The following is a 22,777-nucleotide window of genomic DNA, read 5'->3' as shown; positions in this document are numbered from 1 at the left end:
TAATCAAGAATGTCAGTCAAACAGGCAACTGACAGAATCAGATTTTTAACATAGGGACTCTGATGAAAAAGATAAGAAAGTTTTTATCTGTTGGTTTTATCTACATAGGCCTAATTGATTTTCAAAAAAAATTAAACTCTGACTTATGCAAATATGCAGGACAAGCTTTCCATATCATCTGAGTGTATTACTTTAAAATTGGTACTAGTCATAGCTTTTTTTATGCTGATAAAGGAGTTTTTCAAGGGTAAGAAAGGACATCAAAACAATTCTTCATCACTAAGGAAGATGCTGGAGACTGAGGGATAGGTAACTGGCCACAACAGGTTAAACTGGAGTTATCTGGAGTCTAGGGAATTATGGAAGAAAAGTCATTGTGGTTCAAGTAGCCTCAAACAAGTTGACCATTCAAAATATCCATTGTGACTGAAATGAAGAGCTTCAAAAACCTCATGTTTGACAGATTAATATTATAGCCTGGTGGAAAAGTGGAAGTATGCAATGAAGTAGCTTTGGAATTTTGGTTACTTTGATGAGAAATGGCTGGCTTGTTAAAGTTTATGGGAAATATTTGCTTTTAGGTAAAAAACTAGCAGAAAAATTTCAGATATTTAATATACACTTGCATAAACAGAGGAGACTTAGCAATGTATTGTAATCAGCACAAAGACATCCACAAACAGAAGCATCAAAGGAGTTTGACCTAATTATTTGCTAGTCTTACACTGCTAAAAATCATGAATAATATCCATAGCCACTCAAAAGAGTTTGGCCTAACCATTTCTATGTGACAAAGTAAGAAGATAAAAGATAGCTATTATCCTGCCTAGAAGAGGCAGTTGGATGGACAACCTGTAGGGATATGCATCAATATGTATATATCTCAGACAAATACTTCAAATGAGCAATGAAGGGGACATAGCATTGAACAGGTCAAGGGTGAGTGGACTAAATTGTCTTTGAGAAACTGTAAAACTCTCTTAAAGACTCAAGCTTCTCCATGAAATAAATGCTGACTTTTTAAACATCAATATTATTTCAGTGTTGCATGGTTTTAAGTCACAGATTGCCTCAGTTTCAAAAACTGAAATTGAAAAATGGAAAGGTGCATGGTGGCCATGAGCAGACTGCAACATATTGTCAACAAAGAATTGTGCAAAAATATGAAGAATATTATAAAAATGTTTAATGAAAAGACAGTCTGGTTATATGGTAAAAGCACTAGATCATCAATGAACCCCTAGTTCATTTTCATCCTTGTTAAGAGACATGCCTTGTCAGGTCAAGAGAACATGAGTAAGGTCACTAGCATGTTGGGTAGATCCCCAATGATGGACTCATAGGCACTGGATAGAAATGGATGAAAGCTGCAGGATCAGAAGGCATGAAAGACTGTGATCTGCATTAATGAAGTAGTTTGAACTATGCAAATTAGAGAAATCTAGGTGGCAAAATGGATAGAATGTTGGCATTGGAGTCAAGATGATCAGAGTTCAACTTTGGTCTCAGATACTACCTACATGAGCCTAAGTAAATCATTTAACCCCTCTCTCAATTTCTTAATTTATAAAATGGGAAGAATAATAGGAGCTACTTCATAGCATTGATTTGAGTTTCAAATGAAATAATATACAGATGAGGTACTTTGTAATATTAATGTGCTTTATATATTCCATAGGCAATAAATGTTATATATGTATATCATTGCTACTATTGCTAAAACAACTTTGTTGTTATATTATATTTATGATTTTATTATTAGATCGATACAGATACATATGTGAATTGTTTTGATTGAGCTAGGTTTCATTTGTCTCTGTAATTATCTTTGAGGTTATCTATTCAGTCAAAGAATGGCACTGGTATTACATTTTTTTTTTGCAAAATGCAATGTCCTTGCCATTTGCTTTTTGCCCACGCTATAAAATAATTCTGGGATGGTCAAGGGAAATTCAATAGCAGCAAATAAGACAGAAGTTAACTGGAGAAGTGAATAAGAAAAATCTGAGAGGGATAGGGTTTTTAGGTAGTGATTAAATGCTTGTAAAGTGATCAGAAGATGGCCAGACGTAATGCTTTGGGGAGAATATCCCAGGGCAGACAAGTGTGCATGTTTTTTTCCAGTTTCAAAGCTGGCCATGCACTCCTACTTGGCACCCTCCTGAAGAAGGACAAAAATATAAAGAGACACAAAAGTAGCATGCAACAAAACATGACTGAAATGTTAAATCGGAAGTGTAGCCTTCTGGTGTGTATCCTGATCTGGACACAAATGTATTCGATGCTGAAAAATGGAGAACAAGCTTGGAAAGCAAATTTACTTTTAAGCTCCAAAGAAGTGAGTGTTAGCTGTTTGTTCCTTCTATCCTAATTCAGCATTGGTATGCTGCTTCTCATTACACAAGCAAGTCAAAGGCTGCTTGAGATGTTCCAGAGAGAATTTTTTCTCTTCCCAAATAACTTATGCAATGTGTGACAGGACAACATAATTCCCGGGAGCAAAATATGGTGTGAACAGGTTCTTGCTCACCCCCAGCCTTGGCAAATGCAGCGTTTCTCTGGTAGGGAATGCTTTATGCTGCCATCTCCCCAGAATATATATGAGATTCTTTCTCAGGCTACTTAGAGTCTACTCTTCCTTAACTCAGAAGTAGCATATTTCAGTTCCCAGGAGTATTCTAATAAAATAGAATTGCCTCTTTAGTAGGTGTAGTATTAATGTTCTTCTGTCACTTATGGATCAAAACTATTTCATTTTTCAAATGAAAGATCCAAGGGAATTAAGAGATTGATTTTCTAAGACAGCACTTGCAAGATGATTAAAAGCTATAACATAGATATATAAGCTACATAAGAATATTATTTCCTCTATTTAGGTGCTACTGCTTTATCAGGGGGGGGGCATGTGCTGCTTTTCTAGCAATAAGAGTCAGAGGATAACAGACTTGGACATGGAAGAGACCTTAGAGGTCATCTTGTCCAATGCCCTCATATTACAGATGAAGAAACTGAGACCTAGTAAGGAAACTTCACCAAGGTCACACTTGTAGTGCCTGAGCCAGGATTTGAACCCAAGGTACTCTGATTTCTGCATCAGTGTTTTTTGTGCCTTTCTGGGTTTGTGTTTTTTCATCCATTCAGCATTAGTATGGTTGTACTTATGAATGATGACATATTTTAAGATATTTGGCTGGACTTAGGGCTATGCTACAATAGAAAATTTATTGGCCTACACAATCGATCAAATCTGGGTCTCCTTAGTGCTGTACTCTAACCAATGGAATCCGTCAGCCAGCTACCAACAAAGCCACAGATCATATCTATGTTGCCATCATGGATTATAGGTCTGACTCTGTGATGGACAATCTCAGCGTTTAGCCAGAAGCCCAGGCTTGGGTCCTAATGGAGAAGGAATTACTTTTTGTGCTCCCAGGGGATAAGATTTCTCTGAATGGCAAAATCAAAGCTTATATGAAGACATAGTGTGTTGAAATGACTGTGTAGAGAAAAGCTTGGGAGCAAACAGATCAATTTTCATGATGTATTTGCCCCCTAGTTTTATTGGAACCAATCTTTTCAATGAAAAAGAGACAATTTAAAAAAAACCCACATATTTACTATTCTCATATTATTCTGGCTTTAGAAATGGCCATTTGCATGCTCTCCTGGGAAAAGTATTAAAATTTGTACTGAACAAATAAAAAAGGATGCTATATTGTTTTTTTTTGTTTACCTATGAAAATAAATTGATGGTGGTAGTGGGACTGACTAAAGCATTTATTCTGGTGAATATCTGATAAGTTCATTTATAAGGCTATACCCTTATTTTTAAAACTGTACTCAAAGAACTAAAAAAAAATTTGTTTTAAATAATAAGAATGGTCTTTTTTTTCTTCCACCTCTCATTTATTGCTTTTCCCTTTATTTTGTAAGTAGGTGTCAATAGGCTAGATGTACCTATTTTAGAGATACTGCCCCAACCTCACCCTGGAGTTTCATAGCAATGAATTCACCTGCTAACATTTTCCTATTGATTCTATTTTATCAGATAAAGCAACATGTTGGAGTATATTTGAATGCTAACAAGGCACTCACATGAAAAGAAGAGGCTCCAAACAAACCCATTGCCCATTGAGTTTCTTCCAAGGCTGACATTTCCTTTCGACTGACAGAATTATCATAATTTTTAATAAAAAATGTAACTTTATAAATATTTTAAAGTTTTGTCCCTCTTTTGTGAAGAAAGGACAAGCAGAGATGTACTACCCTTCATTCTGGAAAAGGGAAACAGTGTGCTTCAATTAACTCTAGCGCTAAACCTGAGGGAATAAAAAGGATCCCCAAAGCAGGGAAAATGTCCTGGGTGTTTAAACTGAGAGTACATGCTTCTATTCAAGTTAGCTGAGGTGCTTAGGAAACCCTCCTATCTTTCAGGACCCTCTTCTCTGTATATTCACTCATCTACAGATATGAGAAAGTGCCCTGGGATTGTTTTACATTTTCTATTTTTTTTTAGAAATGGATATAGCTAATCTCATCTTATTTTTCCCATTAAAAAACAAGAAACCATCCCAATGAACTCTTTGTCATATGTTTATCTGAATTCTTTTTCCTCTCCACTAGGGCTACTACTGGTTGCCAGGTAGCGAGGAAGGTCTGCTCACACGTGCATCTAATCATTGCTACCATTGTGTGGATGCACTTTTTCTCAAAATTATTTTCATTAGAAATTGAACAATTCAGCTACAGACACATCCACTTTGCTGGCAGGATTTTTTTTGTCAATTCACACATACTGATGATAGATACAGCTCCACAGAATACTGTGAATTTGATGCTTTTGTCAGAAAACTCCCTCCTCCAGTGTTTAATCCTAAAACTGACTTGTTTATGTTCAACTATGATTTTAGCATTTCAGTGCTTATAAAATGAAAGAAACTGTTTTAGGATGTTTGGGGGACATTCTGGCTAATAACTGTTTGGTCAGATCTCTTTAGAGATGTCATCTGCTCTGGTTTAGAACAAGTCTATAGATCCATGTTGTCCCATCCCCAGTCAGTTTCACACCAGTGTTCTGCAGGGAGTGAGGGCCATGTTTGTTAGTCAGGAGGGCATTCAGATACTTCCCGTTTTCTCAATAAAACACACTACTCTCCATCTGCCTTTACCACAATCAATAGACCTCAATAATAAAGTGGAGGCTGGTTCCTGATAAGAAACCAAACCAAACTGAGCCCAAACAAAATCCAAAAAAACAATGTTAGGTTAGGAAAATAGGAAGAGAAGAAAGGAATGAGGGAGAAAGAGAGACTACATATAACAAAGAGAAAATTCAAGTACATTTGGATGCAAGGAAGCCAGATTTATTTTGATTTGTGCTATGGACAGTGTACCGCCTCATTGTTTAAAGCAATTCTTAAATAGTTATAAGATTTTTCCCCACTCTTAAAGAGACCACTGTGCAACTTATAAAAAGCAAGTGCTCATCTGGGTCACTGCCTGTTCCAAGATTGCGCATATATATATATATATAAAATATATAAAATATAATTTTGCATATAATATATAAAATATAATTTTGCATATAATATATATATACATATATATTATATGCAAAATTATGGCCAACACATTGTTCTCCATTCAATCAAAGAGGCAATTACCCTTTTGGCAAAGACTTATTTCAAATCTAATGCTGCTCATGTTGGAGAAATAGTATTTTTTAATGAACCTTCAATCCTTTCAAAAGGTAAGATATTTCTTTAGGTTTCTATTTTTTCCCTCTACTAGCTTTTCCTTGTTTCTTTTTCTAGCTCCCTAATTCACACATAACAGAAGCTGGAATTTAGTATTTGAAAGTTCCCATTTTAACTGGGAGAACATTTAGATAGTAACAGCAATATTGTATGATCAGCATCTGTGAAAACTTGGCTACTCTCAGCAAAGCACTGGTCTGGGACAATCCTGAAAGACTTATGGTGGGGAATGCTCTCCACCTTCAGAGAAAGAACTGTTGGAGTCATCTTTCACATCAGTGTATCTTTGATTTTATTTGGGGGTTTTGGTTAAGTATGAGTTTCCTCTTACAACAATGATCAATATGGAAGTGTGTTTTGCATGACAATAAAAATTTGAAAGAAAAGAAAGTCTCCATTTTGTCATACCTTCCAGGTACAAAACTCGAATTAGTCTTTATTTAGAGGATAAGAAGGAAAACCTTTGAGAATTCTACCCCATTTTCAAGGATGTTTGCTTATGGCAGAAGTGGATCATGTCATGATGGGTCTGCCAGGCAAACTTTTCTCACGTGATTCTGCTCATAAGTAAAAAATGTGCTCCTTGAAGTAATATTTGGTTATTGCCACAGAGAATCTGGTCATATAATAATTCAAGTTGGTTTCAGATCCTTTCTTGGGGGGACTCTTGGTCAAATTTTGCCCTTAGGTACTAACATTAAGCTTCAAAGTCAAATGCTGCTAGTAGATACTTATAGGCAACTTTCAGGACAGGGGATTTATTATCATGTTGTCTCCGGATCTGAGCTTTTTTTTTAAAAAAATAAGCTCTATGATTAGTGTTGTTTTTATAGCAATGTTTAGGAATTCCTTTCAGCATCCAATATTCTTGCTGACATGTTCAATTGCAATGACACACTATTTTCTTCTTGCAAAACCCCCCACAAGTGTTTCAATTCTTAGCACAGTTGTGAAGATGGTGCCAAGGCTGCAGCAGAAGGCAGTGGAAAGAAATTACACCATAATCCCTCATTTAAGAACCTGTTTCATGCAGATTACTTGAAAGGTTGCAGTTGAGGGTGAATTGGCAAAGGGAGATGCCTCAGTGATCTACCTGGGTAAGGATGCACATTGTCTTTCCATCCCCTCAAAGCGGAGGTTGTGTGAACTCCCATCTGGACTTTTTCCAGACACCTGTGGAGAGAAAAGTAATTAGAGATGAAGATCAATTATAGACCTTGGTTACTGACAAAGCATCTCAAAATTATAATCAGTGCACAAATGCTGCTTTTGCATGCCAAAAATCAACCACGGCAAAGCAGAGATCCAGAATGGCTACAAGAATTGATAATGAACTTGTAAAGCACATAAAAACAGTCAGTTCTGCTAAGCAAAAATTGAGATCCCAGTAACTCCCATTCCCTGTGACCTGTCCTGGGCTTGAACCTAGTATTTAAAAACTGTTTTTTCTAAACAAGTCTCATTTGGCTAAGTAAAAGTCAAACCATGCAACAAGGCAAGGCCACTGCCTTCAGAAAATTTTTGCTGGTTACTATGGTTCTTATTGAATTTCCTTCCTTTTGAAATCTACGGCCCTTATAACCTATATTACTCGTATTTAATTCTTTTATGCCAACTCTTTACCCTATATTGTTTGTTGTCATTTCATGCCTTCTATCTCTAAGTAGACTCTAAGTGCTTAGAGGGCAGAGATGTCTAATTCTGTTTCTTCCAGAGCACTTAGCACAAAGCTGAGCTTATAGTGATTGGCCCAGAAGCTCAATACAAACACTAATTGATTGACTGAATAATCCCCCTCTCCTCTTAAGCCCACAAGATCATGAAGACATATTTTTGAGGGTCTAACTACATGCCTGGCATTGTGCTTGGTGCTATGAAAGATTCGAAAGAAGTATGAGGCAATTATTAGCCTCAAATGAGAGGATTACAAAATGATTTGATAATATACATTTATTAATATAATGATAGCTAACATTTAGATATTGCTTTGAGGTTGGTAAAGCTTTTTAAATCTGTTATCTTGCTTGATCCTCCCAACCATCCTGAGAGAGGGTAGATGACGTATCTACAGTCATATAGTTAGTAAGTTTCTAAGGAAGAATCAGAACTTGGGTTTTTATGACTATAAGAGAATCTCCAGCTTCTTCCTTATGAGTCTTTTCTTTAATGTTGTAAAATGCAACTCCCTTTTCCCTCTGGAGACAGTATTTCTGAGTTGCTTTGGTCAAAAAAATTCACTACCCTGAGACAAACTTGGAGATGAATCTCTCTAAGTTCAGTTGATTCTTGGATAAAAGATAAGTCATCCCCCAAAGCCTTTTCAGTGTGATGGGCCAGGTCAGAACTTATGTTCTGTTGGCACAGCCTAGGAGAACCCAGGGTTAATGCAACATCATGCTGAGGTAGGAGGATGGTAACTGAATTGATAGAGATAATAAATAATATTGGGATTCAGAGAAAGAATAATTAGCTTTTAATAGGCTTCATGAAAGAGAAATTGAGATGGACCTTGTAAGAAGAGTAATAATTATGAGAGTATTACACTTATGTAGAATTTTATAGTTTGGCAAGAATTCGGATGGCTGTCTTATGTGTACATATGTGTACATGTTTATACATATTTACTGATTCAAGAGCTCCATAGAACTAGTGTTGCCACATATGTGTGTTTGAACATATTACACATGTGTACAACACGTGTGTATACAGAAGTGCCTTCATTTTCTGGTAACATGTTATAGCCTATCTACACTCATGCATCTTTCCATTTAGGTTGTTTATATTTATTTTGAATTTAACTTCTTAGCATACATTATTCTCAAGTATTTGCTAGTATTATAGCTAAGATTCAGACAAGATTTCTTACTGATGATGAGAATCAGGATGATATTGTGAAAAGAATACTGGTTTTGCAATTGTCGGCCCTTGGTTCAAATCCTGCTTTTGCTACTTATTATTTGTGTGACCTTGGACAAGTTACCAACCTTTCTTGGATTTGTTTTCCACCTCTGTAAAATTAGGGGGGTTTGGACAACTCCCTGGTGGTCCCTGGGCTCAGGGACAATGAGCTACATTTGGACTCATCTACCAAGAGGAGTTTGGGTTGGGTCACATTTGAGAATCTGTGCTGTGCTTTCAAAGCTCCATAAGTGTTCACTGTTACAAAAGTAATTTTACCATTAATATCAATATTTCAAATTTGTTATAAAGTATAAATGGGCTTCAGCATGTTGCCAATGACAACCTGAATGTGAGAAGATGCACAAAAGACATTTTGGAGATATCCATGGAGAGGAAGGGTGGCTGGTTAGTCACATAAAGGGAGTGAGAGACAACAGGTGGGAAGCCAAAGTGGCATATCAATATCTTTTAGAGCAATGTCATCACACTCAAAGAGAAACAGATCCTAGCCCCTGCATACTGAATTAGAAAACCACAAATTCACATTAATTATGCTGTATTGCATTTGTATTTATTTTGCTAAACATTTCCCAATTCCGTTTTAATCTGGTTCCAAGGCTCTCCTCAGGGAGCTTTGTAGCTCCTTGCCCCTGGACACTTCTGTTCTAGATAGTAAAAGAGTAGGAAGGAGGCTTTGAGAATTTTAGGTAGATCCAATGTAAAGGACTTGTGGAAGAACATAAATATACCAGAACTACACAGGATGAAAAGGTGTCACAGGATTATGATCTACATTGGCAGAAGGAGAGTTCATTCATACCAACAAAATCAAACATTTACTAAAGTAGTATCTTAATGAGTCAATATCTCCTTTACATGCTATAAGCTTCTTAAGTATATACAGACAACGAACAATTCATAATTGTGTTCACAATAGGAGCTCAACAAATGTTTAGGGTGATGATGAAAAAAGATCTTCTTCAGTTCCATTAAGTTTTGGCATCCCAATCAGAGACAGTGGCTCCATAGGTTGTTGCTTTGGTTGTAAAAGATTACACGAATGACTGATAGACTCTTCAAGTTGGAAGAGATCCAAGATGCCATCTGGTCTGACTTGTATCTAAATGAACATTTCCCTCCTTATATAACCCACAAGTGGTCATCATTTCTTTGTTTAAAGTCCACCAGTGAGAGAAAACCCATCACCACCAAAGACATTCCACTATACTTTTTGGTTATTTTTATTTGCTAGGAAATTTGTCCTAACTCGAAATTTGCCCCTTTTCAACTACCAACCACTGCTAACTAGTTCTGTCCTCTGAGGCCAAGTGGAGGTCTACACCCTTTTCCACATGAGAGTCTTTCAAACATATGAGCCAGCTATCATGATATTCCTAGAACTGGGCACAATACTTCAAAATATGGTCTGATTGGTACAGACTATAGTGGAGCTATCACTCCCACCTCTGTAGTCTTGGACCTCATGTCTCTATGAATCCAGTCTAAAATTCCATTAGAATTTTTTGGCTGTTAAAACACACTCATATACTGACCTTGTAGTTAATTAAAATTTCAAGGACTTTTTTATGTGAATGATTGTCTGCCCACACCTACCCCATTTTATACTTATGAAACTGTCAAGTAGATGGCAGAGTCACAGGGAAGATGCCAAAAGGATGCCTGTTGTATAATAAGAAGGGTAGAAAGAGGCAAAGTAGAGAAGGGTGCTTTAAGAAGTGGTGGGAGAAAAAGAATGTATACAGGTATGTGTAGTCCTGGTTCTTTTTTTATGTGCGGTCATCAACAAAACTTGGGAGTTAGGCTTGCTCAAAGGAACTACTAAAGACCTCTCTCCTTACAAAAAAAAGGGTCACAAGTTCTAATCCATTGAAAACAGAATTATTTAAGAAATACTTGATCTCACTTGCTAGCCTCCAAATGTTTTCTTTAAAAACAAAAACCAAAATCCTTGCAATATCTTAAATATATAGTTGATAGAAACAATCTTGACTTTAGTCATAATAGAAACCTAGCATTTTCCCATAACATTGTTATATCAGAACACACAATTGGGTTGCAAAGATATTTGTCTTTTCATCAATGATTCAGCTTAAGAAGCAAAATGTTCAAAACAACTTGAAAAGCTCGACTTGGTATGCCTTCAACATGGCAACCTTACTTGGCTAGATTATGAGAGCTTATCAGGAGGGCTCCATGTTAGGTATGAATGTTGAATTAAGAAGCTTTTAGTCCACAGGAGTCCTCCCAATTCCATTCATTCAATGCATGCTAACGGCCTGGGTGTTAAGAGCCTTGTTAAAATGAGGCTATTAGTCTTTTCTCCATAAATGTAAAGAGCTTGCTGTTTGCATTCAGGGCCCCTTACATTAGTATGTATTTCTATCTTGGCATTGCTAGAATCAGCAGTTTTATAAAGCAATATAGTAAGAGGCCATTTAAGCCCCCTATTTCCCCCATTTGCAGATTAATGGCAGAGGGGAAGATTTAATGCCTTTTCAAACATTTTTAACAATTCATTAAAAAGAAAAGAATAAATCACACAGGGTTTTCAAAAAATGTCTGATTGTAAAAAAGCGGAAACAATCGAAAATTAACATGTATTTCACGTTCTACAGGTTAGAACACATTTCTGCCAATCTTGTAATTTATGCACCATACGTCAATTTTGCTGAAGAGATTTAAAAGCTGCTGTGATGGAAAGGCTGTGCAGAGAGTTGCAATAAGGCTTATTCACCTGTACATAACATCCTCATTTACAAATATGTCTTGCTCAGATCCATTACAAAAAATGAGTCCCGTGCTACCAGATACATCATAAGATTAAAATCCACAGCATAACATTTTAGAGGCTATTTTGGAAAAAGTGTATTTCATTTAGTATTGGTAGCCTGCCATTGTGAAGCAGCAATCCACACACCTGCTGGGAAAAGCTTCTTTTGAAATACTTTGTCCTAACCCAACTGACCCGGAAGAATTTTAGGAAGTAACTTCTTTAAATAGGGTCAAAAGCTTTCAGAAAATAATTAGCTCATTTTAAAGCACATTCCAGGATGAGGACATTCTACAATAAGGGTACTCAGAACCATAACTACCTATTTGGGCACCTGGAGCAAACAATTCAGTTCACATCCACAAATGAACTGATGGGAAAATAATACAAGAAGTAACTGAGACAAATTTCTTTGAACTGGAGGAGGAAGTCAGCTACTAGAGGGACTCACAGATGAGCACTATAAATGATAGCTAAGGGCTAAGCTCAGTTACTCCAGTGTTAAAGAAGTATCTGCATCAAATTTTTGTGTCCTCTAACTTTTAGTGTCCTGGGACAAATCTCAGTCAATGTGCCCTGGTTATGGCTTTGTGAGAAAAATGGTAACACTTATTTTTTTCAGAGAACTAATCTAATTAGAGTGTTCAGTTTCTTCTCATCAAGAATGTGATGCATATGTGTGAATACACATAGTTATAAATATGACATGTATAGAAACAGAAAACTCACAAAAAATCATAGTTCTTTGAGCAGTTCTGACTTTTCCTCATTTTAGTTCAGCTATTTGTTAATCTTTAAATAACTGGGTATTCCAGGGATAGACAAGCTTGCCATATCTGCCAATTTTTAAAAATAGCAAATGAAGAAAGTCTAACTGATTAACACACAGAGATATCTAGCAACTTGTCCATGGTCACACAGCTAGTATATTAAAAGACAGAACTTGAACCTAAGCGTCTTCCTGATTCTAAGGCTGGCCCTTTATACCCTAAACCAGTGATGGGCAAACTTTTTAAAGAGGGAGCCAAAGGAAAGGAAATGCTCATCTGTCAGTCTGTTTCTAAGGCAACTCTTTCAAAGTTTCATTGTATTGTATCCTACTCATTGTATTGGTCAGATCAGGAATAATGTCGTGGGCCGGAAAGAACATTTTAGGGGGCCACATCTGGCCTGTGGGCTGTAGTTTGCCCATCGCTGCCCTAAACTATGCTGCTTCTCACTGAATACATTTATTTATAAAGAATTTCAATTTTCAAGTTAAATGCTGGCTAGCTTCATTACTTATAGTAACTGAATATTTATTAATGTAATCTACAAATAATTGTTTCTGGATATTACCTCTTCTGAAACTGTAGAGGATACTCAACATTTAACATGAATAACCACAAAGTTGCCTGTAACTATGTGAAAATATTAAGTATTTATTGTTTCCTTATGAGGTAAAATTTATACTACCATCATCCATGGACATTAGCCTGTCAATAGTCTGAAATATCTATTTTCTGGTCTTTTTTTTTTAAACCAGTAAATAAAATCAGTCATCTCCTGCTCAGCTCTGTTTGTGTCTGTGGCCTAAGATACAGTTACCATAGAAACTGATTGTGGATACAAATTTGGCTCCATCTATCAGATGAGTCTCAGCTCCTCCTGTCGTTAATACTATCCAATAAGCCTGGAAAGCAAACTCTGGCTCTATGTCTTTAAGTAAAGAACCAGCCCCCTCTTCTCATTTCCTTTCCCCATCTGTCTACCCCAAATAAAGATGTTGTTGCACTGCCTGAGAAATAAAATCACCCCTGAAAGAAGACAACACAGAACTGATAAAAAGGAAAAGTTTCTGCAAAAACTGGTCCCTGAAATCTGCAAGTGGCTAACTTATCATTGTACCTTTTAGGAACAGAGTTAGCAATGGCTAAGGGGGGCTGGGGCTAATTGCATTGAACGCTGCCTATTGGTAATCACTGCTTATTCAATTTGTTTGGGAATCTACTATTTTTCTTGAATGTAGTTTTGAATCACGTATTTCTCTGCTGTTTTCATTTATCTTACTCTGGAACAATAATGATCATGGACTACTGAAAGAAAAAAAAAGTCAACCCACAAAATCTCTCTAGTTGTACAAAATGGTTTAGGAGATGCATCTATAATTAAGTTATTTTAGGCTGGGCATTTCTAATGAGATCATACGAATTAATTCTATCAGCTGATAAGCCCTATAAGACACATTCACCTTAATAAGTACTCTTAGATATTTAATAGTAATAACAAGAATGTTAGCTCACATTTATATGATGCTTTAAGGTTTGCCAAGTACTTTAAGCAGATGATCTAATTTGGATCTCACAAGAGCATTGGAGGGTAGGTGCTATTATGATGTCCATTTCATAGATGAGGAAAGTGAACCTCAGAGAAGTTAAATGATACACCTGGGATCACACAGTAATTACCTTTGGAATAACTCAAACACAAGTCTTACTGCTTCCAAGATCAATAATCTGGGACTAAAGATTTTAAAAATCAATACATTTTGGGATCTATAGAATCCATTTTTAAACATGCGAGTCAATTTGATTAAGAACACTTTCCCTGTAATGAACAAGTTGCTTTTAGTGTGACTCGGGAACTGAGTGATTGATTATGTGTAAAATTTTTCATCTCTTCCTGGTTTATAGAGTACAAAGAAAGGACTGAATAATTAAGAGATCAGTTTTCAGTTTTCACTGATATTACAAATTAGATCTCCTAAGTACTTTTTTTAGGGGGGACTCAAAGAATTCCATTTTATCTCAGAGACTGAAAATTCTAAATTCTGAAGAGTCATAATCAATGGCCTCATTCTGCACAAGCTTAGCATTATTGAGGATTTTTTTAAAAACCAAATTTTATGTAGTAGCTTTAAAAAAAAAAACCTTTACTCTCTGTCTTAGAAATGATATGCTAAGTATTGATTCTAAGGCAGAAGAGTGGTAAAGGCTAGACAGCTGGGGTTAAGTGTCTTGCACAGGGTCACAAAACTAGGAAATGTCAGGTAAAATTTGAACTCATGTCCAACTCCCCACTCTAGGGCTGGCACTCTATCCATAGTGCTGCCAAAGACAATCTTAAATGAAAGGAATTGCTAATCAAGCTATGTTGAGGGTTTCAGCCCCACTGAAAAGAAAAATAATCATGATATTAGTTTACTATTTTGGGCTTCATGCCACAGCACGCACATGCCATGGGAACCTTATTTTCAATCATGCTTAGAGCAGCAAAGGAGTTCTGTGGTTACAGAACTGGCCACTGTGCCATGAACATGGAAGCCTCTAGCAAATACCTCACCTGTATATATTCAAACATGTACAATGTATACTATTTAACTCAACGATTGCATTCATTTTCTAAAAAACATCCCACTTTGGTGATAAAAGGACTTGTTAGTATCTCATAATGTACAGACACACACACACACACACACACACACACACACACACACACACACAGAGGGAGAGGGAGAGGAGAGGAGATGGAAGGACAAGAGAGGGGAGGAGAAATACACTGATAGAGGGACACACACACAGAGTCATGAGAGAGAAAGAGAAGAAAAGACAGAGAAAGATACACACACAGAGACAGAAGACTGACAGTCAGAGAAGGAAAGAAAGAGATTGATTTAAGCTTGACTAAGATATACAAATTCCCAGTTAAGCTTCTGTTCAAGGCAGAGTCAGCTTATGACTGTTCTGCTTTGGTCAAGGTATGACATGAGGTTGCTAGGTTGCTAGCAGCTGTCAGGACAGAGTCATGGCAGGTGAGTCATAACCTAAAGGGGAAGACTAGAGAGGGGCTACATCCCAAAGGGAAGACTAGAATTTATTTGGGGATTCAATGTCAGCTAGCAAGGAAAAGCTTCAGCAAGAAATGGTCAGTATGCAGGGAGTGCCCAGGAAGAGCAGCTCCTCTAAAGGAAGCTCTGAACAATGAGTTTTCTCAGCCCAGGGCTCTTCTGACAGCTCTGACCTTGGATGGAAACTTCTCTTCAAAGACCAGGCTGTCTGCAGTAGCTCAGGGTCCCCTGAAGGAAAAGAATCCTCTTCAGTAGTCTTTACTATCCATGCCTAAAAAGAGAGCTGTAGACCTGTATCAGACCAGGGGCTCAGTTTACAGTGTTGGTGCTCTGCTTAGGTATAGAGTAGTAAATTCTCAAGGCAATAGGTCCAGCACGTCTTTCCTTGCTACTAGACCCAAGACTTTTCCCCTAAGACTCCAGGATGAGGATGGAGGTCTGATAGATTCTGAGCACTAAATCAAACAACTCTACTCCCAAATATTGGACAGCTAAATTATACAAAATCCCATACCTCCACCTCCCCCACAAAGCAAACATGTATGTAACCAAATGAAAATGAATTTATAAATGAAGACTATATATCCAATGTAAGAAAACTACTGTATGACTTTTAAAAGGCTATTACTGATTGTTTAGTTTAGAACTCCCTTTAAAAAAGAAATCTTCTGGGTAAAAAGCATGTTGTAAAAGGTTAAAGCCTACAGAACTCAGGAAATCCCCCTTCTATGCAGATTACACTTTAATTAAGCAAGAGAGGAAGTTGAGAGGAATGAGTGAATGAGATACAAGTTGGTTGTCATGGGAACCTTAGCTTGACTGGAAGAAGACCATCCCTATGTATGATAAAAACTTAGTTACCTTTAGCCTTCTCTATTTGCTTGGCCATTGATAGAGACAAGACACTGGGATTTGATATAGCCAAACTGCAGAGTGAAGGAAACTTAATTTCCCCTTTGAGAGACTGGATTAGCAGAATTTAGGCATGGATTAAATCCTGTCTAGGGCAATTAGAATAAGTAGATAATTGATGGATTTGGTACCCAAAGCAGGGGAGAGATGGGAGTGGAGAGGAGGTCAAAGTATCAAGCTTTCATGGCATGGATTTGAAATTCAGAAGAAGCACTGCTAAAGTGAATACAATCCATGAAGGCTTCTGATTCTAGGAAGAGAATTAGGGTGAGCTATGAGGGTCGAGAACTAAATCCCAAATCAGATTAAGCCAGGGCTATTAACTATTTAAATCTAGTGAAAAAGATAAAACATTTATTTTGTACTTAGATATTTATATTTCTTTAAATCTTGCTCTACAATATATTTTGATTTGTTTTGCAAAATAAAAGAGATTAGTTAAATATTTGTGTTATTTTAACAAAGATTCATATTTTTAAAAAAGATTATAAGAGATAAAATTATGTTGTATAACATTACTTTCAACTACAAAAGATCAATTCTCATGTTTTGTGAAGGCTAATAAATCTTTAATTTGTAAATGTTTGCATATTTTTGACCTCTTAATTTCCTTCAAAAGAAAGCTAAAGTTTTGTTAAAAATGATTAACTCAGATGTAAATGTTGATTAATAGCTAGCATTTATGTATCATTTTGGGGTTTACAAAATACCTTATAGATATCATCACCTTTTATCCCTGAAACAATTCTGGGAAGTAGGTGCTATTTTCCCCATTTTATAGATGAGGCCCAGGGTCATACAGCTAGTAAATGTCTGGGGCCATATTTTCAAGTAAGGACTTCCTGATTTCAAGTCCAACACTCTTTCCATATTACTTAGCTGCCTAATTAATCTGTATTACAAATGAATTATCCAAAGCATTTATTACATAAGGAATATTAATTATGTAATTGCTTACATGGGAGAAGATATCAATAGTTAGAAAAAATGGGGACAAGAGTAACCTTTTTCATGGGTGCTAAATTAAAGAAAAATATTGGAAATCAAATCACAATGTCACAGCCAGATGTTACCTTAGGAATATGGTGCAGTAGAAAGAATGATGAATTCGGGGTCAGAGGACCTCAGCTGGATTCAGGGCTCAACCACTTACTACTTTGTGCAGTCTTAAATAAGTCACTTAACCCTGGAGGTCTCTTTTCTTATTTGTAAAACTGAAGCGGTAGGACTAGAAATTCTTAGGGATATCTAATGTTAAAGTGAAAGAATCCTTTGGAAAAATCCAATGCCTACATGATACAGTTGCTCATCAGCATTTCCCTTTCCTTCTATTCATCTTCCAGGCATAGCAATTTAGCTAAACAACATGAATCAGCAAGCCAAGGGATCCCACATCAGTAGCATCAGTCACATACAATTTGTCATTCATTTTTATAGAGTAAACCTACCGGACCCTCAACACGAGTGGTATGCCACCACAATGACATATTAAAAGGTGTGGCAAGAATGACTTAGAGAATGTATTCATAAAAATTTAACACCAAGTTGAGGCTATAAGGCGTGTGTGTGTGTGTGTGTGTGTGTGTGTGTGTTTTAGGATATACAGTTTGCAGTTAAATCTTTTAGCAATCTAAACCTAGTGTTCGATGATTTGCCTAGTGAAATCTAGTCAGTTGGTCAGTCAATAAGCATTTATGAAGAACATATTATAATGCCAAGCACTGAGCTTAACACCGGGAACACAAAAGAAATAAAAGATATACCTTGCTTCCAAGAAGCTTACAATCTAAAGGAAGAGACAACAAGCAAACACATATATACAAATATGCTACAAAAGAGAAAATAGGAAATAATTCGAAAAGCCCTAGAATTCATTGAGGTTGAGAAAGGCTACTTAAAGTAGGTGGGATTTTGGTTAAGATTTGAAGGAAGCCAGGGAAGCTACAAGGCAGAGATGAAGAGGGGAAGCATTCCAGGCATAGGCGACAACCAGAGAAAATGCTCAGACCTAAGAGATGAAGTATCTTTTTGTGGAATGTCAGAGAGGCCAGTGTCACTGAATGGAAGAGTACATGACAGGTGTAAGGCATAAGGTGTGAGACTAGAAAATTTGGGGAGATTATGAAGGGCACTGAATGCCAAATAGAGAATTTTGTATTTGGTTCTGGAGGTGATGGAGAGTCACTAGAATTGTGTGTGTGTGTGGTCTCACGATTAGACTTATACTTTAGGAAAATCACTTTGAGACTGAATGGGGATGGCTTGGAGTAGCCACAGATTTCAGGCAGCCAGGCTAACCAGCAGGCTATGGCAATTGTACAAACTTGAGTTGATGAGAGCCTATACTAGGTCACAGCAACATCAGAGAGAAGGGGGTATATTCAAGAGATGTTGCAAGGGTGAAATCAATAGGCTCTGACTATAGACTGGATACGGGGCATGAGGGACATTCAGTTCCAGAGGTTTAAAAAGCATTGGAGATATGAGATGAGGTCAGCATAGAGATTAGGATGGAATTGGTAATCATCAGCATAGATGTGGTAATTAAACCTACCATTGCTGATGAGATCACTGAGTGAATTAGTATAGAGAGAGAAAAGAAGAGGGCTCAGTACAAAATCCTGAAGGGCATCTGTGGTTAGAGGGAATGACCAAGATGAGAATTTTGCAATGGAGACTTAAGAGCAGATTGATATGTAGAAGAACCATGAGAGTGTTTTTTTGAAAACCTGGAGATAGAAGAGAATCAAAGAGAAGAAAATGATCAGCAACCACAGAAAGGCCAAGAAGAGGCCATTGGATTGGGCAATTAAGAGATGCTAATTTTGGAGAGAGCAGTTTCAATAGAGTGATGAGAACAGAAGTCAGATTGTAAGTGGAGTGAGTATGAGGAGAGAAAAGTGGAGACATTTTTGTAAGAGGCCTTTTGAAGTTTAGGCACAAAGATGAGACTAGGCTGATGGTAGAAATGGAAGGATCAAATAAGAGGTTTTTGAGGATGAGGAAACATGGGCCTATTTGTAAGCAGGAGGTGAAAAGCCACTAGAGGGGAAGACTGAAGATAAGAGAGTGGAGAAGACAGATATCTCCTTTGCAGGAGAGAGGATGGAATGGGATCACTTTTGCAGGCAGATAGGTAGGTATTGGGAAGGAATAAGTCCATCTCTACCAATTTTTTTCCTATATTCAACCACACATATGTAGCTTTGAAGGCAGCAGACAGAGTCATCTAAGCCTAAGATTTGGCAGGGTGTAATCGACAACATGATATAGGAGGCAGGGGCTCAAAAAGGGCAATATAGGGGGCAGCTGGGTAGCTCAGTGGAGTAAGAGTCAGGCCTAGAGACTGGAGGTCCTAGGTTCAAACCCGGCCTCAGCCACTTCCCAGCTGTGTGACCCTGGGCAAGTCACTTGACCCCCATTGCCCACCCTTACCAATCTTCCACCTATGAGACAATACACCGAAGTACAAGGGTTTAAAAAAAAGGGCAATATAGTTAAACTAGTTTGCCTAGGGGGGTCAAGATGGGGAAAAAAGGAGAGAGTGGCTAGAGTAGGGGAGATGACCTGATAGAGAATGAAGGTGCCAATGAAGTGAAGGTCATAGTGTGGTGAAGAATAGAGTTTGGGTAAGGGAAGGCAGAGGGAGAGGTGGGAAGCCAATATCATATAGGCAGATAAGGGGATTTTGGAATTCTTTAGTTGGAGGTAGTATATTTGTAGGTGATGGAAATATTAAGAATATGATTATCTTTGTATGTGGCTTATGTGGTGTAGAGGAGTAGGTCATGGGAAATGAGCAAGAAATGAGCAAGTTAAAGAACTGAATGATTAGTGTGCTTGAGGTAGTTACTATATATGCATGTTGAAGTCCCCCAGGAGGCCAGCAGGTACCAAATCCATTGAGGAAGGAAGGGGAGTAATCTGGAGGTTTGTAAACAACAGTAACCAAGATTTTGATTGAGTAGTATATACCCATTGCATGGATCTCGAAGGAGGACAGGTTATTGAATGATGGAGGTAGGGGGAGAATCTGGAAGTGGCAATGGAGAACAAGGAGTATTCCAACTCCCCTGCCTTGACCAGTGACCTAAGAGGAATGAGTGAAGGTATAGATAGTACTGGAACAAGTAAAGGTATAGCCAGGGAGATCATCTAGAAAGTCTAGATCAAGTCTAGTTTAGGCTGACTCAGTGTAGGATTCAGGTCTAGGCTGGTCATACAATGATGAATTATTCAGCCACAGAAACCCTTAAAGACAATCTACTAAATGGTAGAGAAGTTGTGATCTGTTTCTGCAGAAATAATGTTCAACCCCAACAAAATCAAAGATCTCAGAAGTTCTGGAATATCTGATTGACTAAAACTCCCTATTCATTCTTCCACCAGTCTGGTTCACAGAAAGTTTACCACTCAGTCTGATTTCATATAATGTTTACTTTCGAAGTCCTGGAAATTTGATTATTTTAAGTCAGAATTTAAAGAGTTAGATTTGATATAATCATTTAATTGGCCATTGATTCATCCACACTGAAGTCATTACTACAGTCTTCAATTTCACCCACATAATTTGCTTCTAACTTATCTTTTTATCTGGATGCTAAATGTCCAAGTCCTATGGAAATGCCGCCAAAATAAAATGATCTTAGATTTCTAACACTCACTGGACACAAACCCACAGAAGATTGTTTAGGAGTAAAATAGCACTTGCCATCTGCCAGATAAGATTGCTTTTCACATAATTAATGTCATTCTTGCTGTTCAAGTACCATTTTCCTCCTCTCATAATTTCCATTAATAGAGGAAGTTTCGATAGTAATTTTTACATTCTGCAAAACCACCAACGCTTCTGTTCACCTTTTAATCACAATAATGACAATGGACAAAAAGGAGGGCAGAAGTTGACAGAAGGATGTAGTGACTACTTTTGTAGCCCTGGGGTGATACTTTCCTTTATTTTATCACAGTCAATCCTCAGCTAATACCAAAAGGACTAAAGGTACCATGTCCTAACACCATTTTATCAGCTAGATCTCAGCACTTTGATTTCAGTCGAAGACTCTGAGTTTGTAAAGATCAGGGAACAAACCCAATAATATAAAAGGATTATGTTCAGTAATTTATCTAAGGAGGAAAAAGTGGAAAAGAGTATTAAAAAAAGAAGAAAATGATGAGCGGATGTAAGACATAAGCTGTGGTCCTGTCAAAGAAGATAATTGCATAGTACTTTAGTTGAGGCTTTTAATAAGAGGAAGTGATGGACCAGCTGCAAATAATACCAAAAGCCTGTCAATTTTCACTTTTTAAAAAATTATTATACTGCTATAAAACCAAGAACTCTGCTCAGCATATAAAATTATGCAAATACATCTAGAGTGCCAGAAATTGTTCTTATATCAGCAAAGAACTGCATGTCAGAGAGGACAGAAAAAAAGTAGTTATGTACACTAGTGAACAAGACACTGAATTCATGCTTAACTGGGCTTCTAGGAAAGCTATCTAAGACTTCCCTTATATGCTAATTACCAGTACTAAAAAGAGGAAAGTTTGGTTGCAAGTAGACCACTGTTGTGAGCTTCCCACTCTCCCCCTGCTTCCTAAACTCCTTTGAAACAGTAAACAGAAGCATCAAAGCCTCATTCGTTGCCCAAGATGACTTATAAGGCACTTCAGTCCACTCACATCTGATTTATACCAGACTGTTGTGTAGCATTTGTGAAGCCATGGACTGAGATCTGTGAAAGGAAGGTACATGGGCTTGAGATATGGGGAACAGGTTTAGAGTTTGTGTTGGGAGAGGGATGGGAGATCAGAAAACAGGAAGCATTCAGGTTGAGAGGTCAATGTTTACTTAGTCAGAGTTACATAGCTAGAAAACCACCCATCTGAATTACCTGTGAAAACTTCAGTAATTTGATGGATTTTGTGCACAATAACAGCAATGCTGCAATGATGATCACCTGTGAAAGACTTGGCTACTCTGATCAATACAATGATTTAAGACAATTCCAAAGGACTCCTGATGAAAAGATGCTCTCCACTCCTAGAGAGAGAACTGATGAACTATGAGGGCAAATTTTTTTTGTAAAGATGTTTTATTTTACCAATTACATGTTATAACAATTTACCACATAAATTTTCTGAAGTTATATAATCCAAATTGTCTTCCTCTTTTCCTCCTGTCCTGGAGCTGGTGAGCCATCTAATCTGGGTTATACGTGTATTATCATGCAAAACCTATTTCCATACTGTTCATTTTTATAAGAGAATATCTGAGTGCAAATTGAAGTATGAAAGATAGTCTTACTTTGTTTTTCTTGCTTTTAAAAATATGGAAATATGTTTTGTGTGATTTCACAATTATAACTGATATCCTAGTGCTTGTGAAGAGGTAGGAGGGAGGGAAAGAATTTAGAACTCAACATTCAAAAAGAAATAAGTATTTTAAATGATTATAAATTGAAAAAATAATTCATTGTAATTGTTGGCTCATCAAAATTACACATTTTAATAGGTGTACAACCTGATGCCACCCATCCTTCCATGTCTTCTCATTTTGTGAAGCTCTTATTTAGATTTTTCTACTGGTCC

At 37.1% G+C, this 22,777-nt stretch overlaps 1 protein-coding gene across 1 annotated transcript in view; it reads right to left on the bottom strand.

Moving 5' to 3' along the window:
• PARD3B (par-3 family cell polarity regulator beta) overlaps positions 1-22,777 on the bottom strand; it is a 1,311,536-nt gene that overhangs the window by 58,542 nt on the left and 1,230,217 nt on the right. The window contains exon 21 of the mRNA XM_044669413.1: positions 6,850-6,929. Coding sequence (XP_044525348.1) covers positions 6,850-6,929 — 80 coding nt within the window. The remainder of the gene's footprint in view (positions 1-6,849; positions 6,930-22,777) is intronic.

Source organism: Gracilinanus agilis, chromosome 3, assembly GCF_016433145.1.
Source record: "Gracilinanus agilis isolate LMUSP501 chromosome 3, AgileGrace, whole genome shotgun sequence".
Taxonomy (NCBI): domain Eukaryota; kingdom Metazoa; phylum Chordata; class Mammalia; order Didelphimorphia; family Didelphidae; genus Gracilinanus; species Gracilinanus agilis.
Note: the sequence above shows the minus strand (reverse complement) of the source record. Positions and strands in the feature narration are given on the sequence as shown.